Source organism: Hesperophylax consimilis, chromosome 25 (genome assembly GCF_061612785.1).
Source record: "Hesperophylax consimilis isolate HC1 chromosome 25, BYU_Hcon_1.0, whole genome shotgun sequence".
Lineage (NCBI taxonomy): Eukaryota > Metazoa > Arthropoda > Insecta > Trichoptera > Limnephilidae > Hesperophylax > Hesperophylax consimilis.
The window spans coordinates 5,379,319-5,398,325 of NC_142860.1; the positions used below are offsets into that span (position 1 = coordinate 5,379,319).

General features: G+C 38.0%; 1 protein-coding gene across 1 annotated transcript; it reads left to right on the forward strand.

The window, feature by feature from the left end:
* Positions 1 to 943: 943 nt before the first annotated feature.
* Positions 944 to 17,517, forward strand: Pep (Protein on ecdysone puffs). Its single transcript, XM_089646993.1, has 9 exons — positions 944 to 1,076; positions 2,232 to 2,590; positions 5,574 to 5,749; positions 7,515 to 7,845; positions 8,226 to 8,448; positions 8,673 to 9,154; positions 9,430 to 9,565; positions 13,016 to 13,158; positions 15,689 to 17,517. The coding sequence occupies exons 2-9, from the start codon at positions 2,237 to 2,239 to the stop codon at positions 15,884 to 15,886; spliced, it is 2,043 nt and encodes a 680-aa protein (XP_089503119.1). The 5' UTR covers positions 944 to 1,076; positions 2,232 to 2,236; the 3' UTR covers positions 15,887 to 17,517.
* Positions 17,518 to 19,007: the final 1,490 nt, after the last annotated feature.

Here is a 19,007-nt window from a genome sequence, read left to right on the forward strand (position 1 = left end):
ACAAGTTCTCTTCCGCACTGATCACCGCACTGAATCAGCCGGAAACTATGTAAATGTAGGGCATATGTAGGGTAAAATAAAAATAAAACATATGTAAAGTCGCGAAGAGTTTATTACGCATGAAAATGTATGTAGGTTTATTTATATATGTAGCTATGTAGAATTTGACGTACCAGCACGTTTTAGAATACCAATATCCATCTTTGTTTATGCAAGATACTAGATTCAATTTATGACTAGCGTTTATTATAAAATTGCTCCTTGCACGTTAAAAAAGTGTTTGTAACTGGATAAATATAGTTTTTCAGAATTTTGGTATCCTTTTCTGAATAAATGAAAACAAATATCAAGATTCGAAGACATTAGCTAAGAGTGGGTAAAAGTATAAATAGATCTTCTATATTCGTCTTCTTCTAGTATCTGAATTGAAGGACGGTGTAATTTGCTTTTATACAGTAAATGTATTACGAGGTTGATTAAAATTTATACAGAGCTTGATTCAAAATAAATGGAAAGTCTCTCTTTTGATCAAAAACTTCAGCAAATATTTAGCATGTATACCTAATCAAAAAATTGTTGCCTGATCTGATCTTGAAAACACAAAATATTTATAAGTAGTTAAATTTGAAGGTTTAATTTCGCGAATGTGATTTTGTTAGCATTAAAACTCCAGTTTAAAAAATTCATCCCAAAGCACACCCATACATGTCGTCTGATGTCGTCCTTCAATAAATCGGTATCTCCGGAAAACTAGTTATAATACATGGTTTTCGTAACTGCAAAATGAGAAAAAACAATGTAAAAACATTTCACAAGACCGGAAGTATGAGAGTCTTTAAATATTTAATTCAGGTAAGTACCTTTTTGTTTGTGGTAACAAATTAAAAATGTTCTATAGAATACTTGCTGCATGATTGTCTATGTCTATTGTCTATTTGCATTCGCCGTGATTGGTTTATTTATGCCATTCGCCATTTTAATTTCGTGAAGACGCCGGGTTGCTGCATTGCTAAATACTATATATATAACAGTAATTTTGCATTTTTGTTTCGCTTTTACCTTAAATCTATCAACTGGTAAGTACCAATAACCTGTATTATCTATTCTACTCTCAATCGGTTTTGTTTTTAAGCCATTTCGAAGGGTGCTGACGTACCCTTGCAAGTCATTGACTCCTTCTCTGAATAGGGCCCTTTTTTTCTTTTACTGATGATTTTACCATTCAATCGTTATAACTCAGGCATTATAACACCTTAGATATATAATTTTTCGTATTAGTACATGTTTTCCTATTATATTTCTGTAATTTGGAAAAAAAGAATCACATTTTCCGTAATGGCGGTCTAGACGCTTTTTCAATCTAATTGGGTTAGGTATGCCTGGCTTTTTCCCTTGTCCAATGTCATTGATTTCTTGCTTGCAGAACCGAGAAGATTATTCAAATAGATAATAATACGTTGATAAATAAATTTTTGTGAAGTATTTGATCTTTCTCTTGAATATATTAGAAAATTATAAGTAGGTCTGAGTAGGTTTCATTTGTTTTCGCTTGCCGGCAAGCTATAATATTTTTGGTACAGGTCAACATGACAATTATTTTTTCTTTCCAATGCTTGAAGTCGTGGATACTGATATATAATCTGGGAAGTTCTTTAAAATGCATACAACTTTCCATTATTAAAATACATGGCTTAATTTTATAGCACCTTTGTTGTAAAATATCAACTCACGAAGATCATCACCATGATATAAATATTATTGAAAACATTTTTCTTTTGAATTTTATATTCACTAGTGAACCCTTTTGGAAATTTTCTAATGATTATACATGCTTCGTCTCAAAATTAATAACAATAACTCTTTTGTAAAGTGCATGACCAATCGATCTTCAAGACCAAGAAAAAACAAGTGCGCTTTTAACAGTATCTTGTTTGTGGTGTACAGCACCACTTGGCGTATATTAACTGTTGTTGGCCGCGGATGTTGGCCGGCCAACCTGATTATTGACGGTTTTCATGCACGTTTCAAAGGATCTTGGCCCGATGCATTGGGCCGAGGTGTACTAAGAACTTTAGAGAAGAGGTGTGCTGAACAAAAATCTAATGAAAAAGGGGACGATGAGCTCTTTAACTCCGCTTTAAAATATTTGTAACTTCAATTTATCCCGGGTTATGGGCAAGAGCAGTTATTCTATCTTGTGCATTGCATATTTACAATCGTTTCTATTGCAGCTGAAATGGCTAACCGCAATCGTCTGTCCGGAGGTGGGGGCTATCAGAACCGCCGCCAGGACGGCTTCGGTGACTACAACCGCGGATTTTCGCGCGATGGATATGGAGGTGGGCGGCCTCAGGGTGGCGGCGGGTTCGGAGGCGTCAACCCCTGGCACACGGGGCCCCCCGCGCCCCCGCAGGCCGGCCCACTGCCCCTGCAAGCCTCCACCGAGACCACCATCGCGCTGGCCAGCAATCTGATCAATAACTTGCTTCAGTCGAGGAATAGTGTCCCGTCTCTGCTGGACATCAACGTGAGGAGGGACTTTGGGGGCTATGGGCAGGGTTATCAGGCTGATCGTAGAGGTCTAACCAGGGTAAGTTATCACTTTCTTGAGTTTATTTACAGGAAGCGGTTGGCAGGCAGTTAAGTTTTCATATAAATTCTTGTGGAGTGGTTGGATTGAAACTTCTGCATATTTTCATAGGTACCCTTTAACTGCCGTTTTTCGGTCCGCCTAAGCATGTGATCAAATTTTGAACAGCTGTCAACAAGCATAACAGTCTTGCTGTTGTGGCTGACGGCTGATCGCGCTTTGATTTAAAGCTGAAAGGGTCCGAGAATAGTGGAATAGTGGAAATATCAAGAATTTAAAACGGCCTTTATAAGTCAATTAATTTTGTGACAAAAGTTTATAAAGCTGTAACACGGCTGCCAATAGTACAGATAAATCATTTTAAAGAGACTCCTGCTTACTGAATGTATCAAAATTAATTTAAAAGAACATTGTCGAATAGAATCGCAAAACTAAATTTGAACAGAATTGATAAACATTGCTACACACCCAGTATCTTAAGGAATTTGCGGAATAAGAGGAGACTGTGTTCCGAACCAGTTTGGTTTGCAAAAATACATTCAAAGTATCCTCTTTGAAATGATTTGGCTGTAACTGTGCATAATTTCAAAGTGCCATTTCAAAACAAATAAAATATACATTTAGTTTATATTCCCAGCTTTGTAGTCTTTCTAAGTTATTAATTTTGTAAAAAAACATATGATGCAGACTGCCCCTTTGAGTGCGAACAGCAGATTAACTTGATTTATAAAACAAAGTATGTAACCATCGAAATATACTACATAAATATATTACTTAATTTCAAGTGTTTCATTAACACTTGAATTAAGTTACTATCGGCTTATTTGATTTTTCTGTTGAACGATTTGATAATGCCGTCTGATATATATTTTTAATAACTGATTACCATTCGTAATGTAAATATGTACATCTAATTGTCCTCATATTTTTACCTTAGTTCATAACTGAATGAGGTTATTTCCAAAGTCAAAAGTTTTATTCTCCTGTACGAGTGTAGCTGTTTTCTTAATCTTCAGTAATGTTTTTTATGCTAATTTATTTTCAGAAGAAAATCCCAATTGGGCACATCATTTTGAAAGCAAGCAATTCAAATTGAATTAATTGGCCTCCACACTATCAAAGTATTTTCTATGCCAAGCTGCAATCAAAATATGATAATACCAATAAGTTACTGCTTCACAAAATATTTCTCGTAGCGGCGAAAATACTTCCAAAATAACGTGAATTTGCTTTTGAAAAAAGATGTACTGCCACATATTCAAAGAAATTTATTTCACTCAAACAATTTGAATTATATTTACTATTATTATTTGTAGCTGAAATTTGAACCAGAGCTGCAGTTCCGAAAGTATTGTGAAAAGCAGATTTCACCTTATAGTCTTATTGGTCCACTTTATTTCTTTTGGAGGGCCTCACAGGTTGCTTGCTTGCTACACTTCACTTCTTTACTTCAAGCGGACCTATCAAATACAATGATTGCAGAATACGTGTATATTCATCAAACTGTATCTTTATTTTTATTTACCCATCTCCAAATAATGTACAAAGCATATTTATTGTATCCTGTACGAGTCTCCGTTAATGGCAATGTTAGGTTGGCAACCAGAATTCTGACCCTGGAGTTGCTTAAGCAATCCTTCCCATTTCTGCCATATCTCAGTCAAGTTATCCAATCTACCTCATGGTGGCTTTTCACTGGAGAGAGCACAAGTTGTGTCCATGGTCCATGTGAGAAGCACTATAAATAATGGTCTATAATGAAGTCTGAAGGAAGATATGCTTTCTTATCTGAATGTGAGATACTCATTGGTCTGTCCTGTTGGAGAGAATCCAGCAAACTTCACAAAACTTCAACTCATTGCTCATTTTAACAGGTTCAAGGAACGGAGCTTCTTGCTGGTACAAATCATAAACAGATCCTTGTAACTATGTTCATTTTATTTTTCATGCGTACTTCTCGGAATTGAATATTTTCTTTATGGACAAAGTATTCTCATTCCTGCTGATGTTGTGGTTGCATTTTATACATTGCAACCACAACATTATTATTTCCAATAGTTACGTAATTGGTAATATTTTTATAAGTGTATTTTTTGTAATTTTCTTGAATGTACCGTAGTTTTTGCATATTAACAATTCCTTTTTCAGTGAAAGCGTTTGCGTCCACGTACGTCTTTAATTTTTCAAACTAGTTTCAAAACTTGCATTTTTTGGAGGATTTATGAATTGTTTTATACTGAAACATGAGGAGCATGGCGGATGTTATTATCTTTCTAAAACCTTACAGTTACACTCCTGAGAAACATTTATTTCTATAACCTTCTCCAGTGCCCAAAGTTCCTTTCCTGGCATTGCCCATTGCTTGTGTGCTATGTTGCTTTCAAACAACTTGTATCACAAGATGAGCGTTGCGCCTCACTGTGCTTGTCTGAGCGATGTTGCGTCTTGTGTAAGGGTTCCTTCATTGTTCAAACCACAATCCAAGTGCAAGAGCAAATGGGAAACGCTGTTCCGATGCTGTCTGTTAGCTGCTACCCTCATCGCTCACAAGTTTATCCACGTTGAGAGCGTTACAGCAATGAGGCGAGTTTGTTCCCGGAACTTCATTGCTTGCACTGATTACAAAGTGTTGAAGCAATGGGGCAAACTGTCCCAATGCTGTCTGTCGCCCTTGCTTGGCTGTATTATTATAATTCCATCAATGTGATAACCTGTCTCCGAGCCTTCATTGCTCTTACTGGCTATATTCAAAGTGCTAGAGCAATGGGGCCACTAAACGGCCACCGGTTATCCTCACTTATTATTATTCTATGTGATGGTTTGTTGGAGCAAAGTGGTAAACTGTCTGCAACATTGCTCCGGGTGTATTCCAAGCCCGGGGTGATGGGGCCGCTGTCCCACTGAGTGCTATAAGCTGGCTGGTTGGTCACGTCTGGGCCTAGTGTGCCCTTCTATATCTCCCTCTGGTTGGTTGTATTCCCAGATGGGCGGGCGGGGTCCGGGCCAGCTGGGCGGTGGGCAAGGGGGCGTAGGGGGAATGGGGGGGGGCCGGCGCCCGATGCAGGGCCGCCGTCCCCAACGCCAAGACCAGCCCAAACCCAAGAACCAGGCCAACAAGCAAGCCAAAGTCAAGGCAGAAGAAACCGTCGCCGCCGAGAGGTAAGCCGCCAAGAGCGATCCATTTCATCAACACCCACTCAGTCACTTTCTATTCTGATGTTCTGACCTTTGAACAATCAACCCATCTGTCTCTGACTTTTTAAATCTTACGGAAATTCTAAGAATACTCCTTGTATCTAAAAAAAAAAATAATCACTGTTTCTTTATTTCTTTTTACCATTGAATTTTGTGGTTTGGTTCAACGAACTCCGTATTGTCATCTGATTAGACATCGATATACTTTTTTTTTTATACCTCTGACAAAAATCAGAAGATGTATTTTATCCACGTCGGTTATATAAAACTTCATGTTAATATGGAAATTAAAAGGTGGAAGATTTTCTCCCAAACGCCCAACCAAGTAACGCTCATTGTTTGGTGACTGTAATTTTACTTCATAACATTGGCATGATTTCCAACTTACCAAACCTTGCTTCTTATTTTTTCGGCCGTTTGCAAAACTTTGCAAAACCATGAAAAGTATAATATTAATAAATGGACCATTTCAATGGCACTGTTTTTGAGAAAGGTCACTTCGAGGGCCGCGTTAAAAATGTTTACTAATGGGAAATGGAACACCGAGATTCATTTGAAAGTTAAATTACATAAATCAGACAACTTCGTAACTGGGTTCTGCTTAAAGATAACAAAATATAACTTGTACCTAAAATAAAGTCTGCTTCAGTACATGGACCAGTTCCAATAGCAAAGAATAATCATTGGTGCATTCTGCATTGAAAGAAATCTGGTTCAATTTTATTCAGTCAATTATTTAATTAATTACCCTTCCGTTGAATTAGTTGCAGAGCACTGAGTTTGATTTCAATCATGTTTACGATATGATACTAAACATCTCTTATCTACAACATTATTTGAAGTCCTATTTACGTGTTACTGCTATATTTTTGTATAAATGGCCCTAATGGCTTAGAATGTGTTGACCCAACTAAAAAAATAATATAAAAAAGATAATATGTTGAATAAGATTTCGATCAATCTCGATTAGTCATCACCTCCGTTCGACCAGACGATTCCATTTGAATATCAACAATAATTCTTATTTGCAAACATTGCGCAAAATTCATAACTGCAAAATATTTGAAGAAGCTTAAAAAATTCTATAAGTGGTTCAGTTTGCTAGACGTTGAGATAATTAGTACCTTATTTGCTACCTCAAAATTCCAAAGAAAGCATGGGGAAAATAGATTTTTATTTTTATTATTTGCTTCTTTTTCGTATCGGCAGAGAAAGTCTCCCTTGTTCAAATTACCAAGTATTTTGGGTAGGTCCATATGGAAAACGACTGTAGGAGAGGTAGGAATGTTTCCAAACTGACCTATATTCTCTTGAGTTTTTTTGTTTTTTTTAATTTATCATGACAATGGTGAGTTTTCAAATTATTAACCGAGATTGTAAGTTCGATACCTGCGCAGCGCATATAATATTTTATACTTTTGAAAGTAGCTGTAAGTTTGTGGTTATCTATAATATTTAAATGAAACAATATTACTTTGTTAGAACCACTAATGTATTTTATGAACGCCCACCGGTTTCGGAACAACAGTTCCTTCCTCAGGTGAGGTGGTTCTAACAAAGTAATATTTACATATAATATTTATTGACACGGATTTTATCCGTGCAAATGAGTTATCACCCAGTCAAGTGTTGTGATGCTGATTGTTTAGTTATTGTAACGAACATCGATAGATAATTATAAATAAATCCACCGACAAAATTAAAATTAACATTGCTTTTTCACAAACAGTAGCGAGCCCACCGCTGAGGGTGAAGTAAAGACTGAGGAATCTGTGGTCGCAGCCGGCGAGGAAGCCGTGGGCGCCGACGGCAAGCCCGTGACTGGCAAGGACGTGAAGACCTCGTACGATGGCATCAACCCCGTGTTCCTGGTGTGCCATATCTGCGAGAAAAAGATGTGGGATGGCAGGTCCTTCGACAACCACATCAAGGGACGTGCCCACTTTGTCATGATGGAGAAGATCCGCGAGAGCTACAAGATGACAGCGGATGCCATGCGCCAGGAGCAGCGCATCAGCGAGATGAGGAAGGACCGCCGTGGTTTCCAGCAGCAGCGCAAGGTAACCAACCAGGTCCTTCTAATGGTTGAGGTTGCAATGTAGTTCTTGTGATGAAATTGCCTTGAAAATCAATAATTGTTTTAGTATGATGTGATTATATATATGTAATTAGGAGAATTGGGCTCTTATTCCTGATGCAATTATGTAAACTTATGCATAACAAGATTCCTTGATTCTCGCGTGACAACAAACATTAGAGCATCAATCGTGAAATAGAATGTAATATATCTTCACTTCTATCTAGGAAGGTATTATTATAGTGGTCAAATTAAATCACAATTCAAAATATTCTTTTCCACTGTGAAGGCTTTAAAAGTTTCACAAATCTTTGTGTGTGCATTCTAAAAAATATATGAATAAGTAGCATAATTTGTTTTTAGCAAGTGTTCTGTGCCATGTGCGACCTGTACGTGGTGGCTGAGGGTGCCCACCGTCGCTCCGCCGGCCACCAGAAGCTGAAGCGCTACCTGCACCCAGCGTGCAACACCTGCCGTCAGGAGATGCCCACGCGCATCGAGTTCGAGGAACACCGCCTCACCCCTGCCCACATGAAGGTGCTGCAGGACAAGAACAAGGACCAAGAGCCCGAGCCAAAGACTGAAGGTAGCCATCTTCCTCCCTCTCATTCATTCCAAGTCAGCAATTCTCTTTTGATTGTCTTTCCAACTCTGTAGGATACTGTTTTTAACAACATGAGCTGAGTTTGCTAAAGATGACCTGTCTAAATCATCTCTCAATCGCTGGTCTGATTTTCTTTACCTAATTCCACAACTGGAACACTCACAAAACTGTATAATTAACCAATGTGATTTTTTTTATTCGAGCAGTGATGCAGATGTCCACCCTGCAAGATGAGCTTGCTCTAGTGCGTCCGTTCCGCAACCGTCAGCGCAAGAACAGGCAGAACAAAGAAGGCGGCGATGAGACCGCCGCAACAACCGGCGAAGATGGCGCTACGGAGACAGCCGAGGGCGGCGAAGCTATCAAGACCGAAGACGGAGCCGAGGCCCAGATCGGCGAAGGCGAAATCAAGATGGAAGAGGAGCCTGCAGTGGAAGGACCACCTCTGATCCTGGACTATCAGGAGGGGGATGACCTCAGCGAGAAGACCCGTGAGAACTTGCCCAAGTATCTGCCGGACCGGGAGTTGGGCGTGAGCTTCATCACAGACTATACTTGCAAGCAGTGCACCCTGTGCCGCAAGTTGTTTGATTCTGAAGAGACGGCGGCGGTGCACGCCAGGACTTATAAGCATTTCCAGTCCTTCCTGCGTCTGGTGCACACCAAGGGGAACTTTAAGACTAAGCAGGTTGGTTTTTTTATCATTTATTAAAGGAATAATTTTAGATTCTATATGGGTTTATTCTATATCCTACATTCATGATAGTTAATCTTGGGGTAAAGCCAAGAATATTATTGGCAATTAATTGCTCTTGAATTAGGCAAGGCCAGCTTAACTGAGCCATCTCTATTGAATCTGGCGCTCTGGTGGAAGTAGTTAATTTATCAACATTGATGTGATCTTACATCAAAGCTAAATGGAGTGTTGTGACTCAATGAATGAACATTGTTCCATTTTCCCAGGAGGCCAGCAAGCGTGAGAGTCCAGCTGATGATGAGGGTGGTGCGGAAGGAGAGGAAGGAAACTGGAAGAAGCGCAAGATTGACAACGGGGAGGGAGCCGAGGGAGAAGAATACCAGAATGGGGATGAAGTTGGAGGTATGTTCAATAATTACCACTAATATTAGGGCCTTTTGGCAATATGTACACTCAATTCTGTTTTTTCTGTAACTTGGGTCAACACAGTGTACTGGTAATATCAATTCTTATTTGAATCCTATTTTTCCCAACCCTGTGCATACTAGCATAAACGATTGTGTTTTTTGACATCCTGGAGTGATTTTCATAAAATAGAACCAGTCTCCATAGACATCAACATTAATGGACAAGCCAATCAGGGAAAGGGGAACAAACTACCATGCACAGAGTGTGCCACTATCGGCAATTTGTCAATAAATGAATCTGACAGTATACTTGCAACTCTCGCATTTTAATATCACTATTTGCTCCACGAATGTTTTACAATGGCATGAAAATTACTGGCTGCGTAAAAACTTAACCACAAATCCTAAAGCGGGTAAACAAGTTTGGGCGTGTTTACTAAATTTAATATTTCATTACACTATTTAGTTGATGACACTTCTACAAATGTGTGTTTTTTTTAAGAATGAACATTTCGGATTCTGAACAGAAAAGTCCTACAATGGACAACTTGACTGTTGGTTAGCAATGCTGCAAACCTTGTTACTTGAACAAAGTATTCTTCTCTGCGCAAGGTCTGGTTATTTCAATGTGCGCTCTTCGGTGGTAATGAGAAATGACTAATGTCATAGTTTATTCAAAGCGTTCTCGAACCCTCCTGGTAACAAAAGTATGGTCACATGGTACCCCCATTTCATGTTAGGGCAAGTCTATTCACCTGTCTCCAAAAGTATGGTCACATGGTACCCCCATTTCATGTTAGGGCAAGTCTATTCACCTGTCTCCAAAAGTATGGTCACATGGTACCCCCATTTCATGTTAGGGCAAGTCTATTCACCTGTCTCCAAAAGTATGGTCACATGGTACCCCCATTTCATGTTAGGGCAAGTCTATTCACCTGTCTCCAAAAGTATGGTCACATGGTACCCCCATTTCATGTTAGGGCAAGTCTATTCACCTGTCTCCAAAAGTATGGTCACATGGTACCCCCATTTCATGTTAGGGCAAGTCTATTCACCTGTCTCCAAAAGTATGGTCACATGGTACCCCCATTTCATGTTAGGGCAAGTCTATTCACCTGTCTCCAAAAGTATGGTCACATGGTACCCCCATTTCATGTTAGGGCAAGTCTATTCACCTGTCTCCAAAAGTATGGTCACATGGTACCCCCATTTCATGTTAGGGCAAGTCTATTCACCTGTCTCCAAAAGTATGGTCACATGGTACCCCCATTTCATGTTAGGGCAAGTCTATTCACCTGTCTCCAAAAGTATGGTCACATGGTACCCCCATTTCATGTTAGGGCAAGTCTATTCACCTGTCTCCAAAAGTATGGTCACATGGTACCCCCATTTCATGTTAGGGCAAGTCTATTCACCTGTCTCCAAAAGTATGGTCACATGGTACCCCCATTTCATGTTAGGGCAAGTCTATTCACCTGTCTCCAAAAGTATGGTCACATGGTACCCCCATTTCATGTTAGGGCAAGTCTATTCACCTGTCTCCAAAAGTATGGTCACATGGTACCCCCATTTCATGTTAGGGCAATTCTATTCACCTGTCTCCAAAAGTATGGTCACATGGTACCCCCATTTCATGTTAGGGCAATTCTATTCACCTGTCTCCAAAAGTATGGTCACATGGTACCCCCATTTCATGTTAGGGCAAGTCTATTCACCTGTCTCCAAAAGTATGGTCACATGGTACCCCCATTTCATGTTAGGGCAAGTCTATTCACCTGTCTCCAAAAGTATGGTCACATGGTACCCCCATTTCATGTTAGGGCAAGTCTATTCACCTGTCTCCAAAAGTATGGTCACATGGTACCCCCATTTCATGTTAGGGCAAGTCTATTCACCTGTCTCCAAAAGTATGGTCACATGGTACCCCCATTTCATGTTAGGGCAAGTCTATTCACCTGTCTCCAAAAGTATGGTCACATGGTACCCCCATTTCATGTTAGGGCAAGTCTATTCACCTGTCTCCAAAAGTATGGTCACATGGTACCCCCATTTCATGTTAGGGCAAGTCTATTCACCTGTCTCCAAAAGTATGGTCACATGGTACCCCCATTTCATGTTAGGGCAAGTCTATTCACCTGTCTCCAAAAGTATGGTCACATGGTACCCCCATTTCATGTTAGGGCAAGTCTATTCACCTGTCTCCAAAAGTATGGTCACATGGTACCCCCATTTCATGTTAGGGCAAGTCTATTCACCTGTCTCCAAAAGTATGGTCACATGGTACCCCCATTTCATGTTAGGGCAAGTCTATTCACCTGTCTCCAAAAGTATGGTCACATGGTACCCCCATTTCATGTTAGGGCAAGTCTATTCACCTGTCTCCAAAAGTATGGTCACATGGTACCCCCATTTCATGTTAGGGCAAGTCTATTCACCTGTCTCCAAAAGTATGGTCACATGGTACCCCCATTTCATGTTAGGGCAAGTCTATTCACCTGTCTCCAAAAGTATGGTCACATGGTACCCCCATTTCATGTTAGGGCAAGTCTATTCACCTGTCTCCAAAAGTATGGTCACATGGTACCCCCATTTCATGTTAGGGCAAGTCTATTCACCTGTCTCCAAAAGTATGGTCACATGGTACCCCCATTTCATGTTAGGGCAAGTCTATTCACCTGTCTCCAAAAGTATGGTCACATGGTACCCCCATTTCATGTTAGGGCAAGTCTATTCACCTGTCTCCAAAAGTATGGTCACATGGTACCCCCATTTCATGTTAGGGCAAGTCTATTCACCTGTCTCCAAAAGTATGGTCACATGGTACCCCCATTTCATGTTAGGGCAATTCTATTCACCTGTCTCCAAAAGTATGGTCACATGGTACCCCCATTTCATGTTAGGGCAATTCTATTCACCTGTCTCCAAAAGTATGGTCACATGGTACCCCCATTTCATGTTAGGGCAAGTCTATTCACCTGTCTCCAAAAGTATGGTCACATGGTACCCCCATTTCATGTTAGGGCAAGTCTATTCACCTGTCTCCAAAAGTATGGTCACATGGTACCCCCATTTCATGTTAGGGCAATTCTATTCACCTGTCTCCAAAAGTATGGTCACATGGTACCCCCATTTCATGTTAGGGCAATTCTATTCACCTGTCTCCAAAAGTATGGTCACATGGTACCCCCATTTCATGTTAGGGCAAGTCTATTCACCTGTCTCCAAAAGTATGGTCACATGGTACCCCCATTTCATGTTAGGGCAAGTCTATTCATTTGAATCCGCCTGTCTCCCATCTTTCTTTGTATTCATTGTGTACTTTTAATATATTCATTTTATATTAACTCCCAGGACCCATGTTGTAAGGTTGAAGGGTATTGAGAGGGGGAGAGGAAGGTGAAGGTGAAGGTGGGGAACTAGAAAATAATAGTATTTTATTTGACAGACGAGCCTACGAACAACACAGAGCAGAACGGAGATGTCCTCAATGACTCTGTAGACCTTAACGATGAGATAGACCAAGTGCTGAACGCAGTGGCTGACGATGTTCAGATGGCGGGTGAGCCTGCTGTGGAGTTTCAGGAAGAGGTAGGATTGATTTGAACCTGAACCATTATCCCTGATGCTAATACTAAGCTTGCATGAGTGTTTCATTTATTATTTACTGCTTGCATGTTATCAATCCAGAATATGCACACTTTCAAAAGCACTATTATGTATTCATTTTAGGAGAAAGAAGCAAATGAATGCACACAAGAAACTTTAGTTCACATAACAGTTGCCTCAAAATCCATTAGTCTACATATGAGGAAAAAATTATTTAATGTCTGTAAAACAATATTGTAGCTTACAAAATGTGTGAAGAAATGGATAAACACTCATTAAATTGAACTTATAGTTTGGCAGAAGTCTCTATTCACTGAAAAGTTACTTCAATTTTTTTAGTTCTTCCAAAAATAAATTTGTGTTTTATCTTGCAAATGTGCACTTCACGATAAATGTTGCTCACAAAAAATATTGACGTTAATAAAACCCACAACTCTTGGATAATTTAAAAAAAAACATTTAAAATTACATAATATTATTGCATGCATACCATAAACATTACTTCCTGCACAATTTTGTTATTTATTTATTGTTTTGAGTTTTATTGAATTTGTTTTCTATGGATTGGTCTTCTTTTATTCTGCACCAAGTAAAACTCAACCCATTCTTCCAAACAATGCTATTATTAATGACTTAAAACACTGTAAATATTTGATTTCTTGTATTCCATTGTCAATTGTCAAGGAAGCATGATGCATATTTTCCTCTGTAGGACTCTTGGGCTTCTACGACTTTCAGATTGTGACCAAGATGAGGAATATGCGTTGCTAGATGGGCGACAATGGTGATTTAATCGGAAGAATGAAGATTTAATATCCCGCTTAAGTACTTTTCAATTAATACTAAGTTTGGTTCTTCTCTCTCTATTATGTCTATTCATTTAACATTACAGTTGAACCTCGATAATCTGAACCAGTCGCAAGGCTGTGCAAGGGTTACAGAGGCAAAGAATTACTGGATTTCTTAAGAAAATAATCACAATTTTTACAGTGGGATACTGAAGGTTCGAATTTTCGAGGTTTTACAGTTATATTATTCATTCAGTAATTTTTATGATTCATTCCCCCTCACATCTAACACGCTTTCATAATATCTACATATATATTCATTTCTCTTCAGTACTGTCCAGGAGGCGTATTCCCCAATACATCCCCCCCCCCTCATTTCAGCCTTGGCACAAACCAGAGCTCACTCGTTCCACTCGATGCCAAAGACAAAATTAATGTCAAGGTCAAGGAAAAAGAATGGGAATACGCCTGCTGATTTCTTTACAAAGCTAGTCATTTCACATTAAACTTGTTGGTAGTTTTGAATACTTGAAATAAAAATCATAAATCAACATTTAGTTTTCATACTTACATTTATTTTTTAATAGTCTGGGTAAAATTGTCTCATGGTTAAAATAATACATTTTTGTGAATACCCCATCAGAGTCCCAACTTCCCGAAGCTGTTGAGACTGGTAAGCCCAATTGGTATGTTGTGAGGCAAAAGGAGACGGAGAGGTGGAATGTTGGGTAGTATTACTTTGGTCTGGTCCTCAAATGACTTGTTTTGTTTGCCAAAAAACCCTCAGTACTAAAATGGTTGAAGACCTTTTGTAACAATTTCATCCTGTAGTCATTTCATTTCAAAAATATTTCCAAAGCACGCTCCCTTTCTTCTGCACCAATGTAGCGTTACTAATGGCGGTGTTCAACAGGTGCAAATTTTTGATGTTAGATAGGCATTTCTGGCAATCAAAGGATAAGGCGTGCAATGGATATTTACTCAATGTAGTTGCGGATTTGCAATTTAACCATTTTTCCTAATTAAATCATGAGGTAATTATTAGTAATTGGAAAAAGCTTATTTTGTTGTTTTGTTTCTAGTTGTAGTAATTAATTATCCCGCCATATGATCATCCCTTTATGGGATTTTTGTTAGTCTTCCAATCAATTCCTATTACAATACCATTGAATGACAAATATATTGACAGAAAAACCAATCTTTCTTTTTTAGTTTGGGGTGTTTGAAACTTTATCACCCTTCACTACCATTCAATAGACATTTGAATGGTCTCCATTAAATACTGATCAACTTCAGCTTCAATATACTCTCAGTCGAGCCCCGCTCATAAACCACTGTTCAGAATTAAAACATCTTACACTTTTAATATGTAGCAGTAATGAATACTGCCACTCCTATGATATGTGTGTCCGTGTCGGTTATTTTATAAACCATGATGTTACACACTTGGCCGGCTGGCCAGATTATCAATGAATATTTCGCAAAAGCTTATATAAAAGTTCCGTCCTCTGCATGCTTTACTCAATATGATAAATTTGTAAATATGTGAAATTCTGTCTAAATGATTGTGAATAATTCAAAATAATGCCGATGGTTGATTTGATCATTTATCACATAGTCATCATTCATCATTGTCATTAAAAAATATTATTTAATCTTGTCCAACAACAAAATGTTACTCTACTCTTATAATGAACTTATCTAACACACATTCACGTCTGTAGGAGCCTCAGACGCCAGTTCCCGAGCCGGTTGTGACCCCATCACAGAAGACCCCTCAGCTAAACACTTCCCAGCAGAGCACCCCTCAGCTAAACACTTCCCAGCAGAGCACCCCCCAGCAGAAGACCCCACAGGGCACTCCCAACCGCCGGGGGCGCGGCAGGGGAAGGGGACGCGGGGCTGGACGCAACCGAATCTAAACATAAAGAAATGAAGGCGAAACAAAAACACTGCTACCCATTTTGCAACTAAACTATCCTTGTCATATTTCAGCAAGAGTTTCATGCATTTAAATCGTATTTCTACAATCTTTTGGTAAGGTATGTGAATACTACCCTTACTATTGATCCAAATTTTTACTTAGTTATAAATTCTGATGAATTTTTTTTGGTCATATTTTTTCTTTTGTGAAGTCAAGTTCCATCTGCTCTCTATTGTCCGTAGCCGCTGGGACTTGCGGCATCTCCAATTGGGGTAACGCAGATTGCTACTTCATTATATGTGTTGGGACATTCAATTTGCAATAATGCATTTTTGTAATAAATGCTCATTTGTCCTTTCTATGTTATCTTCTATCAGTATCTTAGTTTTCTTGCTTATTCGGAGAGTGAATTCTTATAAAATAACCACCGTGTTTTGAAGGTAAATAAATTTAGAATTTATGTTAATTAATAACATATAAACTGTATATTATTTTAATAAGCAGCAGTTGACTTTTGCCTTTGTATCTTTAAACTTTTAGATAGAAAATAATAATATGTATAAGGCAAAACCCCTTTTAATTTAAGTCTTTGTGACCAAAGAAGTGCACTTGATCTCTGTCAAACTTAAAATAGGGGTAGCACTATACAAATATTATGTTTTTTTAATTTTACATTAGTCATATTATTAATTAGCAGGTCATCATTAAATTACCCCTTCGAAATAATCTCTGGGTGTTCGCAGTGTTAGACTCTCCTACAGATAGTAATTACAAAAAACTTATTCTTTTCATTTATAATATGCTCATTAGCTTATAATTGATTCATCAAATTTATTATTTCCGATTAATATGTGTTTGCAGTCAACCCCTGAATATAGGTGTGTTTTTCCTTAATGGTGACATGCGAATTGGACATAACTTTGTTCAACAAAAAGTAAAGTTTATTAAACACAAAAGAAAACTGCTTTTATAATTTACGCAAAATGAATGCTTAAAAGTATATACATATTTGTATAATATAAACATTTAATTAAAAAAGGCGACACCGTTGAAATGTTGCAAATTTTGTGTAAGAATTAATTAACTTATAAAGCCTAAGGCGTTATTGATAATTTTTTTATTGATTCCATGACTATATATTAGTAAGTAAATATATTTTTGGCAAATCCTTTGATCATTGGAAATTAGGGTACCCACCCACTTTAAAATACCCTTGTCAAATATCAACATATTTTTTTTTATTGCATTCAAAAGTTGATTTCACAGTTTTTTCAAATCGATTGCATAATTATTAGGTTTTCTTAAATGTAATTAATTAGTACCAATATTGAGAAACAATAAATATTTCATGTTGCTTGATAGATGGTAGAATGACATGGAAAAACAAAAATTAAGTTCCTTTGAATTATTTCCAGTCATTTTCTAGCAATTGGTAGACGCAGTAAATACATATATTATTTTTTAATATTTCTTCAGTAGTAAACACGTGGGACAATGCAATGCTAAAACATAGCAAAATAATATTAACATTTCTGAAAGTTGTTTCAGAACAGTCATAAGATTTTATGTTGTAATAATTATTTGTTAAGAAATCTCATTTTCTTATTCAATAAAGATATCTCTTACTTATTCAATAGTTTTATTATGTAACATGACGTTATCCCTCTATAGTCTACACCTTAAGCTCAAGAATAAAACCTTTATTCAACTGGACTGGAGTTAAACTATAAGAGAATACCACTGACAGCTCCATTGAAACCTTTCTGACAACACATTTGAGTCCTCAGCAGGAATACTGCAGAGTTCCAACAGCCATTCTCAATCGGGGTACGTTGGGAGACTGAAGGGAAAAGGTAAAAGATGAGGAAGAGGAAGATTGGAAGTACTTAGTCCTAGGACTAAGTTGCCAACGCCAACGAATGTGGCGGCATGACCGTCTCACTTTCTGTGATTTCTCAATAAAGGAATCTTACAGTATACAGGCAACTCTCATTGTAATACATATCACTATTCAGACCTCAAAATAAAATCTGCTTACAAATTTCTGGTCCTTTTTACAATGATGCGTAACAACTTTACTAGAAATCCTAAATCGGGTAAACAAAATTTCAGGTTTGTTTCCAATATTTAATACACTATTTAGTTTGATATTTTTACAAATATGTTATAATTTACCCACTTCACTCATTTTTGGTGTTGCTACACCAGGCGGACCATTTAAAAAGAAGCATTCAGGTCCTTCATAGAAAAGTACCACAATGTTCTGAGCTGCAAACCATTGTCTTACTTGGTTTGTCTCCAGCTCGTTGAAATGTTAGCCAGATTTCATGTTAGGGCAAGTCTATCAATTACCATATCGGATTTAGCTCTAAATTGAATCAAACGTTCGTCACTCCTAGACATATTACCCACAGATTCCTACTCACCCCTTTTTCCTTTCCAGAACTTCCTTTCACTAAAATGATAGTCCTCCAGACAGACCCTGAAGATTTTTCCCTCAGGGCCTCATGTTTGGAGCTAATGTAATAGAAGGTATTTCATAAAAAATCTCCAGTCTTCTAAAATAAATATCAAATGTACTTTTGACACTTACTTATCTTCTAATAAATGTAATATTGATAGTAATTGAGTTGTAAAAAACCATTCTTCTTAGGCATATATGTATATCGTTTGCTTATTAAAATCACCTACCAGTCTCCTCTTAGTACTCCTTATTTGCTATCTCCACAATTCTCACGTTTTTTCAGTTCCATACAAGTTCATGGACTTGAATTACTTCAATATTATTTCCAAATAGATTATCCTAAATTATAACCATCTATCTTAACTTTAACGGCACAAAGCACTCTTTATAGAGTGAATTGCCTTATTAAAAAAAAAAAAAAACAGTAATGGCGGGAAAAATAGCAAATGTAAAATCATGTAATGTCCAGTGATTTCAATAGTGTCCTTTGCGCGTCATATCTTTTCCAAGCTTAAACTTTCTAATAAAAGTGTGTTAGTCTGAAGTTTACAATTTGGGAGGCGGGTTTCAGTTCCTTAAAAAAAACTTCCTCACAGTATCCCAAAAGATGACATAGGCCGTGAGGGAAATTTTTTTCCTCAGGGCCTCCTGTGTG